At 30.7% G+C, this 13469-nt stretch overlaps 1 protein-coding gene across 3 annotated transcripts in view; it reads right to left on the reverse strand.

Annotated features, from left to right (window-relative positions):
* Positions 1-5392: 5392 nt before the first annotated feature.
* The window catches only part of LOC106461964 (CTD nuclear envelope phosphatase 1A-like), a 16764-nt gene continuing 8687 nt past the window's right edge, over positions 5393-13469 (reverse strand). For 2 of the 3 annotated variants that reach the window (XM_013921834.2, XM_013921833.2), the window contains exons 4-8: positions 12185-12256; positions 10380-10496; positions 9346-9457; positions 7975-8149; positions 5393-6731 (exon numbers count right to left, since the gene is read on the reverse strand). In XM_013921834.2, coding sequence (XP_013777288.1) covers positions 8004-8149; positions 9346-9457; positions 10380-10496; positions 12185-12256 — 447 coding nt within the window. In that variant the 3' untranslated portion in view covers positions 5393-6731; positions 7975-8003. The remainder of the gene's footprint in view (positions 6732-7974; positions 8150-9345; positions 9458-10379; positions 10497-12184; positions 12257-13469) is intronic. The other variant, XM_022389086.1, reaches the window with a different exon arrangement.

Consider the following 13469-nt stretch of genomic DNA (forward strand, 5'->3'; position numbering starts at 1 on the left):
AGCAAAAAATGCATTCCAATCTTAACAAACGGTAAATTTAACTTGCTATACTCATTACCATGGCAGTTTGAGTTTATCCATCTGAGCAAAAAATGCATTCCAATCTTAACAAACGGTAAATTTAACTTGCTATACTCATTACCATGGTAGTTTGAGTTTATCCATCTGATTAAAAATGCATTCCAATCTTAACAAACGGTAAATTTAACTTGCTATACTCATTACCATGGTAGTTTGAGTTTATCCATCTGATTAAAAAATGCATTCCAATCTTCAACAAACGGTAAATTTAACTTGCTATACACATTACCATGGCAGTTTGAGTTTATCCATCTGATTAAAAAATGCCTTCCAATCTTCACAAACGGTAAATTTAACTTGCTATACACATTACCATGGTGGTTTTTTTGTTTCACTCTAAGTAAGTAGCTTGTTTTAATCAGCAGTTAATATTAATAAGTACTTCAAAAGACTCCCTTCAAACTATTTAGGATATTATAATGTATAAAGTGAGTCTTGCGAAGAAAAAATATCCATCTTACTATATCTAAAGTAACATATTACTGTATTTTTTTATTTTTTCTGAGCAGGAAAAGACACCCTTCAAACTAGTCAGGATATTATAGAACAAGACTAATAAGGAAGCATTTCCATAAAGATTATATTAAAGGTATGAAATCCAAGTTTAAATTTTCGATTATATTTATAGTAGTTTCTGTTATTTGTTAAACAAAAACGGTTGATATATATTTTTGATTTTTCTCTTTGAGCCTGTTAATTTGTCAAAACCTAAATACTTAAACAAATTAAAACTAAAACATGGCAAAAAATGTAATCTCGGAAGTGACGAGTTATAGGTATATTTTTAAAATGTCAGTTAAATGTATTTGTAACTTTTACTAATGACTTCTCATATATTATCTTTTCATTTCAGTTTTTCTTGGTAAAATCATGGTTTACAAAATTACAAAAACATCGATGTATGTCAAGTCAATGTCATAGTTTCTCACCGCTGAATAACACACCGATTTCACTAATGTATTATTACTTTCAGCAAACATTTATTATACGAGAGTAATAAATTAGATAACCATCAAACACTCCTACATTGACAATCAGTTCAAATAACAGACTGCCTCATGCACCTAAAGGGCTTTTAAGTGTAACTATACATTTTGTACATCTCAACTCTCTCTCTACAAAAAAACAAAAACAAAGTTGGTTATCAATCAAGACATTTGTTTTAAATGGCCTTTCAAAATCACCAAAAGAAATAAATATAATATTAAATTTACTAACATACAAAAACCATATTTTAATCAAGTAATTTGTTTAGCTTACAACTGAGAATTGTTTATTTTATTTATAAAGACATAACCGAAATAAAAAAACAACATACATTTCTTAACATTTTACATTGTACTTATACTTGCACAGTGTCGTTTTAAAAGTTTGTCCAAAGCTTAGAAAATACAATTTTATTTACTACATGTAAAATGAGTAATTAACAAGAAAGCACTTGAAATAAACAAAGACAACAGAACATTAGTTTCTTAAACCATTTGAATCATCACAAATTTGGAGCACTTTCTCGTTGTTGCAATAACTGTTATACACTATCCATAACAAACATAACATTTACTCAATACTAATAAAAAAAATCTAGCAAGCTTGAAACCAAAAAAAAACAAACCAGAATTTTCTCAAACTGTGCTATATCAAAAAAATTTATAGACGTCAACATCGTGTTCAGTAATCTGTCAACCGTAAAAACTGAGAAATTCAAGGTAAATAAATAACATATAAATTATTGATTTGGTTGTTAAACATAAAACTACACAATGGGCTATTGGTGCTCTGTCAACAATGGGTATCAAAAATCCAATTTTTTGCATCATAAACCTGCATAATTAGTACTGATACACCGAGGGGGGCTAAATTATTGGTATGCACGTGTATATTAACAGGGGGGTAATGTTACGGCAATTTCCAAGGTAATGATAATTACAAAAACTACACGTGTCACTTATAAAAAAACATTAATTCACATACCTTGTAAGTTGTTAAACAGAAAAATTACATCAATTACTTTAGCTTCAGCAGAAACTCAGTTATTCCATTATCAAGACTCTTATCTTGGATCTTTCATAAAACATTAAAAAAGATTAATTTCTTAATAGTTCAATACATGAAAATCATGGTAGTTATTTGTTCATACACATCAATTTTCTTTTTAATTACAAACAAAACTTATGCTTTAATAATGGTAAATTCTAATGTCCTCAGTAATTTTAAGAATCAATGGTATCACAATCTAATACTTGATTTGTAGCAATCATGATGTCAGAAAAATACATAGTTTCAAGAAGTCTTAATATAAAATTATAAAAACCCTATAACCCGAGTAGTTTCGAAAGATGGACCTTTCTTCTTCTTCACTTTACCCCTGAAGAAGAAAGCTCCAGTGCTCGGGTTATATGGTTATGATTTGTAGCAACGTTATACCTCACGTTAATTAATTCTCAATCGGGAGAAGTTTTGCTTCTGACCAGCATGCCCCTTGAATTTGGTTCTATCTCTAGAAGGCTAAACTAAAAAACCAATTGAAATGGATGTATAAAACACAGAAGAAAAAATAACTAAAGACCACAAGTGACATATGACTCTGTCATTTCTAGTTTTATAAAAACTTTCATAAGAACAAAAGAAGTGTTTAACCTTTTTTAAAAAAACAGATTAAAGTATCCATCAGTTTTGGTAAAAACAGACCCAGCAGTTATAAGTGAAACAAGTTCATAATTAATAATACTCCCACTGTATTTCCTTTAGCTGTATACCACTCCCATAATAACAATCCACTGAAAACACAGAAAAGTGAGGTGTTAACAAAAACATCAAATGTGAAAAGACAGTTTCCCAGAATGCCTCAGATAAATAATGCGCTGACATCACGTTGGAATATTAAATAGAAGCTAGCTTTTGACTCTCTTCAGGGACTAATTTAAAACAGAATGTACAAATTCACATTTTGAAACGTGAAAGAAGATTGTATCTAATGCTGATACATTTGTAAGCGTTGATGTAATTTCACTTTTCACCAGGTTCCAGTTCAAGATGCCATCAAACGCACCGTAAAACGATTGGCAGAAGAACATCTTTGACCATGACTTTTCTAGAACTACTATGTTTCTGTCTGAACTCTAATTATATTAGATGGAGCGACAATTTGATAAAGTGGAACACCCATGGATTCACCACTGTTGTTAGTTTTATGCCAAATCAACATGGAGGTGTTTAAAAGAAGCAACTTTAGCTCCATCACTAAGGCTTCGCTATGTCCATGACACATTTCTCACCTGGTAATAAAAGAAGCAACTTTAGCTCCATCCCTTTGGCTTTGCTATGTCTGTGACACAGTTCTCACCTGGTAATAAAAGAAGCAACTTTAGCTCCATCACTATGGCTTTGCTATGTCTGTGACACATTTCTCACCTGGTAATAAAAGAAGCAACTTTAGCTCCATCACTATGGCTTTGCTATGTCTGTGACACATTTCTCACCTGGTAATAACAGAAGCAACTTTAGCTCCATCCCTTTGGCTTTGCTATGTCCGTGACACATTTCTCACCTGGTAATAAAAGAAGCAACTTTAGCTCTATCACTATGGCTTCCCTATGTCCATGACACATTTCTCACCTGGTAATAAAAGAAGCAACTTTAGCTCCATCCCTTTGGCTTCCCTATGTCTGTGACACATTTCTCACCTGGTAATAAAAGAAGCAACTTTAGCTCTATCCCTTTGGCTTTGCTATGTCCGTGACAATTTTTTTTTTTTCAGTGATAAGATACACAGTGGGCTGCCTGAGCTCTGTTCATTTAAAAAAAAATGAATTCCAGATTTTAGCATTGTAAGTCTATAAATTACCAATGACTCAATGGAGGACATTTTTTTGTAAAAGAAAAATCAGAGAGACTACTTATATCCAAAAAAAAAAACCCATTTTTTTATACAGAATTTGTGGCTTAGATATAAACCCTTCAAAAAATGTCATTTAAAAATTATCTTAGGTGTTTACTATATGTATCGCTATTAATCAATATTATAATGGATATTATTATCATTATAATTTTCATATCTTTTTTAACATTGTTATACTTCAACTTTATTTTATAAATTTAAATCCATTTCTGCTTCAATAGTTTTTGTCTCAACAGTACTATGTATGCTGTACCAGAAAAGCATGTTTTAGATGCATTTCAGTATTGTTGATTTCATCTTTTAAATGTGAATTTGTATATAGCATTGTTCATTAGCCCGAAGAAGAATCCTGAGAAGAATTGAAAACTAGCTCCTATTATTATCTTCAACATGGTGTGTACCAGTTTTTGACAGTGTATCAACAAAACATATTGTGATAAAATTCTGTCAAACACAATTAATAATCATTATAAAAAATATCTTGCTTTCATGTAGATCTGTTACTCACAATTTAACATATAAATTGCTTGATATGTAACAGTAAAAAAAGGAAAAGACTGAGTACCAGTTGCTTTCCCTCTAGTCAACAGTTCAAAATTAGTGACAGTAGCTGAAGGCTTTAATAGATTTTCCATAACAAAGATGGGGTGAGTAAATTTGGTTGCAAAATTTGGATTATTTGGACAGTTGAAACAATCTAAAACAGTAATAATCAGAAAACCTAATTTAGTTTACTCGATTATTTTTGTAACAATCAATTTAATTGTAATTTCAATTAATTGATTGTTGGAATAATTGAAATGAGTAATAATTGGAAACACTAATTTCAATTAATTGATTAGTTTATTGTTTGTTTGCATGTAATTAAGCACAAAGCTACACAATGGGCTATCTGTGCTCTGCCCACCACGGGTATCGAAACCCAGTTTCTAGCGTTGTAAGTTCACAGACATATCGCTGTACCACTAGGGTCTTGATTAGTTTCTGTGACACTAAATGTAGTTGCTGCTCATAAGTAGTCGATCATATCGATTAAATTGCCCAGCTCTTGTAGTACTTTTTGGTATTAAGGAAAAAAAGAGTAAATCTAGTACGACCCGGAACTGTACAACAGTTTTGTTCAGTTGCAAAGTTAAATGATGTTTGATGACACTCAACGAAATTTCAATTCTCTGTGTTATCTAGTTGGAAAAAAAAATCCCTTGTTAAGTTAGAGATAAATTCAACCACTTCCAAACACATCAGTAGGGTTACAAAACCTGATTCCATTAATAGAAAAAAAAAAGGAAAAATAAACTGATTCTCAAAACACCTTAAATATTTTTGTATGTAGGTATTTCATATGTTTCTGTGGCAACTTTATTAATTACTATTAGAAAATAACATCTGGGAATTACTACTCACACATTTTCATAGCAGAGCAATAGATGTTTTAAACTACAGTCTTTATGTGATACATATACAAAGAAAAGAAATCCAAGACTGATTACAGAGTAGCTAAGAAAAATAGACAATAAGTAAATGTTTTTCCATTTCCGAATGGTTTGATAAAGTTCAATGTTAACACAAGTAGGATAAAACAACAGTGAATGGTTTGATAAAGTTCAATATTAACACAAGTAGGATAAAACAACAGTGAATGGTTTGATAAAGTTCAATATTAACACAAGTAAGATAAAACAAAAGTCTATGTCTATCACTCTTTTATACTAATATTCTTATAAACCTTTAGTCTAACTTAGAACATTTCAACCACACACAAAAATTATATTTTTAAGATTTAGTAAGATTTCTTGACTTCTTGAACACGTTATTCATCATTACTCCAACAGAAGTTTCCATTTTCTTATTTTAAAGCCTCAGCTTATTACTTTATGACTGTAGATTAAACAAAATACATAAAGACCTAAACATCACATGATAACTTTAGCTAGCGTAACAATCCAACAGAGAATAAAAACTGTAAATATAGACCACAAATGGTACAAGAATACCATGTTTTGTCCTTGTATTGCTAAAAAACGTACATTATATACAAACTAAAACGACTGCTACTTTTGTACAGTCGCCTGAGAGAGCTGTACACTTGGTAGTATTAAAAGGTTTCTAAATCATGATGGAGGGTAGTCAATTGTGGTCCAAGTCTTCCTCTCATTTAATCCTATAATATTATATACAATGCACGAAGTATGATAGTGATTATGACTCTGGGATCGAATTTCCCTTTGAACTCCTGTTTCAACTTGATAACTATATTTTCCAACTATTTTCGTTTTATTTCATTACCACAATCTCTATTACCAGTTTTTTTTTAAATTCATTGGATGAGACTTGTTTTGTCACTAATAAAACATGCATCTCAACATTAATGTGATTAAGTGTTCATTAAGTCTTAACTGCACTTTTGTGTTTGTTTCTGTCCACTGCTCATCCCCATCATTTGTAAGAACTAAAGGTTCAGATTTGTAAGTTCTTGTCAGAGGACCATCTTAAATCAGGTGAAACTTTTTAACTTAATTTTCCTTTCATCTTCACTTATCAGCATCATTAAATGTTTTCTTCCATGGGAAAATCAAAATAAAACTTGTCTTGATGTATCAGAGGAGATCCAGCCTACCTCCTGTTTCGTAATTACAAATAACACATGGAAACTTTCATTGCCTTTAATATACTAAATTTGACCGGGATGGATAGTCATTTTGTGCACAAAGATCCACGACAAAGCCTTGCTCTTCTCTTCTGTGTTTTCAGCCTACAAGGAAAGATAACTGTAAACATAAGATGACAAGAAATTTACTAAAATACGTTTTCCTATGAAACTATTCAGACTTGAAGACGCACAGATATGGAATCTATGTCAAACATTATCACGACCCTTGTGCAATTATTGAAAATTAACACGTATTAGTGTGCTTATTAACAGATGTAACAACAGGCATATAAATAAGGCTTAGTTGAAAATACCAGGAAGAACTGTGCTACTGCATCTTAAACATGAAAAAAAAAGAAGAAATTACTTCAACATAGAATAAAAGCAGCAACATCCCCTCAACAAATCATCTGCTTCTAAACTTTACAACACTTTACAACAGACCAAAGACTAGATGTTTACATTACTGTCTACCATGGATTATCAGTGATTGGATATTTAACAATGTTGTCTACCAAGGATCATCAGTGATTGGATATTTAACAATGTTGTCTACCAAGGACCACCAATAAATAGATGTTTTACTATTTTCTACCATGCAATATCATATGGTTGGATATTTAACAATGTTGTCTACCAAGGATCATCAGTGATTGGATATTTAACAATGTTGTCTACCAAGGATCATCAGTGATTGGATATTTAACAATGTTGTCTACCAAGGATCATCAGTGATTGGATATTTAACAATGTTGTCTACCAAGGATCATCAGTGATTGGATATTTAACAATGTTGTCTACCAAGGATCATCAGTGATTGGATATTTAACAATGTTGTCTACCAAGGATCATCAGTGATTGGATATTTAACAATGTTGTCTACAATGGACCATTTCTGATTACATATTTAACAAAACTTTACCAAGGACCATCAATGAACGGATATTTCACAGTGTTGTCTGTCATGGACCATCAATGAACGGATATTTCACAGTGTTGTCTATCATATACCATCACTGACTGAAGGAGGTTCTCTACCAAGAATCTACAGCACTATTACCTATCTTAGATCATCAAATTCGTGGTTATATACAACTTTTTTCCCCCAAATCATAGACAACCAGGTGATACTTAAGTTTTTGTTTTCAATTTACAAAATCTTGAAAATATAATTAAAAAATAAAAACACTTTTCAAAGCATTTATTAGATGACATAAAATTGCTTACACTTAATGTCAGATTTCTGATTTTATGTATTCCCGATACGAAAGGTCCCTGAATACAGTAGGTAAATTTTGACTGCTCTGTACCCATAATTTCAAACACTATTGTATACCATTCTTACTTTTGTTTTAAGAACTGGATTGACGAGGACTACCACATGTGGTGTAGATGTAAGTTTCGACTTAAAACTGATCGAACATCACTGGTAAACCTCAAAGCATCAAGGACAGGTAATAGGTTCAGCAGAGCTATATCTGTAGGGTCAGAAAACCAGGACCTTATTGGGATGGCGTTATCTGAAAAAAATTTGCAATACACAATTTGTGATTTTTTCCCCCTTACAACACTAGACAACTATATGTAGAAGATAACAAATGGATACCTCCACAATTTGTCAAGTAATACCAATGTACGTAATTGGTTACCATTTATTTTTATAAACTATTTCACATCAGTTTGAAAAAAACCCAAAAACTTTTAGTTAAAAAAGTTTTATATATACATATCAAGAATAACAGAAGAACTGCCAACAATTTTACATCAAAATTTGTATACGTCATCAGAGTTTTTGGTTCTTAACTCAAAAACACCTAACAGTGTTAGGCCTCGTTAGAGATATTAACAAGTACCAAAGCTTAACTGACATGCATAAAGCTTCATGTTCCATGCCTACCACATTTGGTCAATTTGGTTATTACTATTTAAGAAACTTAATGTCATATATTAATCTAGCCTATTATAAATAACTGATATACATATTGAATTATATCAATTTAGTAAGTAAGATACTATAAATTACAGAAACATTGTACTTTCTAAATAAATATAAAATTTACTTGGAAGTACATGGTGATCAAAATTAAATTTAGTTAATTTCTTTAGTAGAATAAAGGAATAAACATGCACTACAATAAGCCAGTCAAAAACAGAATTTCTATGATAATATATTACAGCCATATTATAAAATTTGGAATTGTTAAAATTATGTTTTTTTGGAGTTGAATCAACTATGACCTGCATGTTTAAACTGCAAGGTCAAGGATCATGTTACATTTACCACAAAATATTTCTTTGCCCAAAATATGAAACTCAATATTTTTTTAATCTACATAACGTTTTAGTATCATGAATATGAAGTGAAAGGTTTGGGATATTTTGAGTATTAATCAAAATTATGTAGTATATAAAACCAAAATTAGCAGGGAAAACGTAGAAGCTCAAATAATTCTGAAACCTTGAGCTACTAGAACTTATCACACTGTACCAACATAATTTGTGACAGATAATGGAAAGATTTTGGTCGAAATAAAATGTTAAAACTCTAAACTGAGAAAAAGTGTCTTTTCTTATACTAGCTACCTTGGTGTCACGTTTCTGTGACCATTTACAATGAAGCTTATATTTGGCAGTTTCCAACCTTTGAAATGAAAGAAAAAGTTTACATAATTGTGTCTAGAAAAAATCAGGTTTTTTAGAACTGAAAAGAGAATACCTGGATAAGCCCTGTATGCTCCAGGAGAATTATCTAAAATAAAAATACTGGCTAAATCTTCAGTTATGGCTAACAACTCTTTGGTGTAGCTACCATATTCCACAGTACAATGCTGCAAGTAAAAATATATAGAACAGAAATAACCATGACTAACTGATTTTAACACTCAATAGTTTAAAACCCGACAGCCATTAAGATAGGTATTGAAATTATAAGTTGTATCATTGTATGCACATAAAACAAATGCAGTTAAATTACTTATACCAAAAGTGGCATATATTATACAACAAAAAAGTTATGTTTAATAAGTGAATTGCAAATTACATATTAATTTTTTTATCTTTATAAATATCTATCAGATTTCATTCAGGTTTTACAGAAATCTCTTTTAAATTTTATAGATAAACAGGAAAATTTTACAGTAAGATACAGTGTCAATAACGAATTAAAAAAAACATATCTTTTTATAAGCAAAATTCACGCAAAAGAAAAAATATGTAAATATAGATGTATGTGTAAATTGAAAAACTAAGAAGAAGAGAAATAAATGACTATTTGATTTTAAAACTCAATAACGTAAAATAGCTAAGACATTTAAATGAAACAAAACTTAATTATTATAAAATGCCATTACTTCCCTCAAATAAATATTCCACAAGTAATTTTTGAGCTCAACTGTATTTTATGCATGTGTTTAAAAGTCAAACTGTTTGAATAAGTAAATAAAAAAAACCAGTATCAACTTCATGAATATATTTTTTGTTTTTTTATAAAAGAGTTAGCACAAAGGATCACATATAAAGAAGAATAGTCAACTATTCGAAAGCGCTCGAGTCTTGGGTCTTATTTTAAGTCTAACCTCATGAATAGAAACTCTTCCATTACAGTTTTCTAAATCTACCACAATAAATATTTCAGTACAGTTAATAATTTTCAATTATATTCATTATGTTAATTCTGAAAAGAATACTGCATCAACTAACTGGGATAAATAATCTGATTATTTCTAAAAATAAACAGGAATTTTTTTATACTTGTCTATAGTATCTTTTTCTTAAAATTCCTCTGTTGTTATCTAGCTTGTCTGCTACTGCTGCTCCATAGATTTCCATGCTGGCCGTGAAAACTACCAGCTCATACCACTGGCTGACCTAGAAAACTCAAATAGTTCATACGATATTCCACTTGAGAGTTAAAAAAAAAACATCATAGTAAAACAAATATAATCTAAAAAAAAAACTCTTTTTCTACAAAACAAAAAGCTAGAAACTTTACCTTGCAAACAAACAACAGTAAAACCCTGTTAGTATAGAGCAAAGCCACGTTGGGCTATCTGCTATGTCCACCACGGGAAATGGAATTAAACCTTGCATCTTAGCACTGTAAGCCCATAAAAAAAACAACAACAACAACATATAAATTATTTGTATTTATAAATCACTGAAATTGTTCACTGGTTATCTGAATGATATTCGCACACCAAAAACTTCTAGAGTTTTTTTTTATTTCTTAGTGTAGCCTTAACTCTAAGAGACCTGGGTGCATCTATTTGAAACATCTGTTCTATGGTTTAATTTACTGTGAAAACAAACTACTCGATGAAACAGCTTGAAACTGCAGAAGAACTTTCTATGGATAACGTTGCTAAAAATATATTTTTCATATCTAATATTTGTATGAATTTGCATTTTTGAAACTTCAAATTGCTTTCATTGTGATATATTTTTTTTAGAACCAATTAAAAATGCTTACCTTTGTTGTAGATTTTTAATTACTGACTGTTATGTTTTCCTACATTCTTTTAAAATTTTCCTATACTTTTTATTTTATAAACTGTAAATTTTATCTTTCATTTGATTCCAAAAACACTGCACACATTTTTACTGTGCTTACGATAAAAATAACTTTTTAACATTCCAAAATTATAATCAAGCCAACTTTTTCCAATGTTCATCAGAAGGTTTCATGTAATATCTATATACATATAATAGTACTGTCTGTTGTATGTCCATGTAACTACTTCACAGGGTGTGGATGGATCTTCAACAAAACTGGTATGGAGGTTCATTAGGTCCATACAAATTTTTAGTTTTGCATTTTGTGGTTTTTATGGGAGTTTTTTACAACTATTTCACCCCCTGTAGATGGATCTTCACCAAGTTTGGCAGGAAGGTTCATTGGGTCCATGAAGAGATACATACAAATTTTCAGTTTTGCATTTTGCAGTTTTTTATGGGCATTTTTTACAGTTACATATAAGGGAAGCAACTTTTAATGTCCTAAGATAATTTTTCGTTCATCATGAATTTAGATAACTTCCATCCAAGGTGTACCAGCTAGTATGTAATAAGTTACTAACATGATATTGTTAGTTACAAAGTAAATAACTGCTTGAATGGGCAAAGGAAATTACCAAGAAGAAATACAGGTAAGTGTATATATATATATATTTCTTCTCGGCAATTTCCTTTACCCATTCAAGCAGTTATTTACTTTGTAACTAACAATATCATGTTGCTGCACACATGGTTACACCTCAAAATGACTACCACCATAAGTATGGTAAATGTTACAGTGATATAACATGCTTCCACTTTTAAAACTTGACATAGAAGATAACACACATTCCTTACTACGGCACGGATGCCATGTTGCTACTGGCACCGACCTGCCACATGGTGACAAGAAATTTAATACTGTTAGTTAAACCTAAACAAATGTTTTGGCACCTTTGAACTTGTGATTCTTGGTGTTAAAGATCTTTTATTTCTGGACAAATAATTTTCAATTGCCCTATATTATAAAATATCTGATTAAAAAAAAAAGAATCATTACTTACAATATCAAGAAAATAATCAACATGTGGTCTCTTGTGTACAAAGAACCGGACAGGATGTCTATCAATTGTGACCTTGAAGAAAAAAAAAAAGAACTAAATTCAAAACTACGAGGTTTTCTCCAAACTTTTACTTTTAGAGGAATAAATTATAGCCTATTTAATACACTTAAGGGGGCCTTAAATTTTTATACTTTTTAATTGTTTAAATATTTATATACATATTTTCTATTTGAAGATAAATAAATTCAAATACTTAAACCTTAACAAAAATATAAAGTATTTGTGAATCAAATTCAAACACCAATCAACTCGAAAAAAATACAATATTTTTCAAGACATATTTCACAAAATTGACTTTTAGACAATTCTGCATAAGATTTTGGTCCCAAAGTGAATGGGAGAGAGGGGTGGGGGCTTGTATTTCTTTATCCAAATCATAGATGAAACTCTGTTACTCTTCAAATAGAAATTATCAATGCAAAGTAGCATAAGTATCAAATGTTGAATATTCCAATTCACCATCAAGGTCCATACCTATATGCTAAGTTTTTAAAAAAAATCAAAATAAACACAGTAATTTTCAAAAATAGTTTACGTTTCAGTACTGGATAAAAAAAATTACACAGAAGGTCATTCTTTTCTTTAGAAGTTGCAGGCTTACTGCCTGAAGATACAATTTTATGATATGGAAAAACTTGAACATGAATCCAATTAAGCAGTGTTAGTATATAACTTTTCTAATATGGACAGCTGTGCAATAGTTTCCCCACAGGTGTGGTAGAAGGAGTTTAAGAAGAAACTATTAGTTCTTCAAGAAATGAATGACACCAGAACATATATATATATATCAAAACAAAACATTTACTAAATGAAATAGTCTCCATTCTTATCGATGATGCTTATCCATCTTACAATCAGATTGTTAATGCCCTGATTAAAGAAATCACTTGGCTTTAAAGCAAAAAACATGTCAATGTCCTCTTTAACACTTACCACATTTGTATACGTTTTTCCATTAAGATGGTGTTGCAGCAAATGAAAAAGATGGTAATCTGATGGTGCAATATCTGGAGAGTATGGAGGGTGGGGGAGAACTTCCCAACCCAACTCCATAATCTTGTGTTGCGTCAAACGTGCCACATGTGGATGTGCATTGTCGTGGAGAAGACGAACACCTTTCCGATTGATGAGTGAAGGGCATTTCTGATGAAAAGCTTGATTTAAATGTTTCAGTTGCTGATTATAGATCTCTGCATTCACAGTTCACACTGGATTGAGGAGATTG

Source organism: Limulus polyphemus, unplaced genomic scaffold (genome assembly GCF_000517525.1).
Source record: "Limulus polyphemus unplaced genomic scaffold, Limulus_polyphemus-2.1.2 Scaffold1067, whole genome shotgun sequence".
NCBI classification, from domain to species: Eukaryota; Metazoa; Arthropoda; class Merostomata; order Xiphosura; family Limulidae; genus Limulus; species Limulus polyphemus.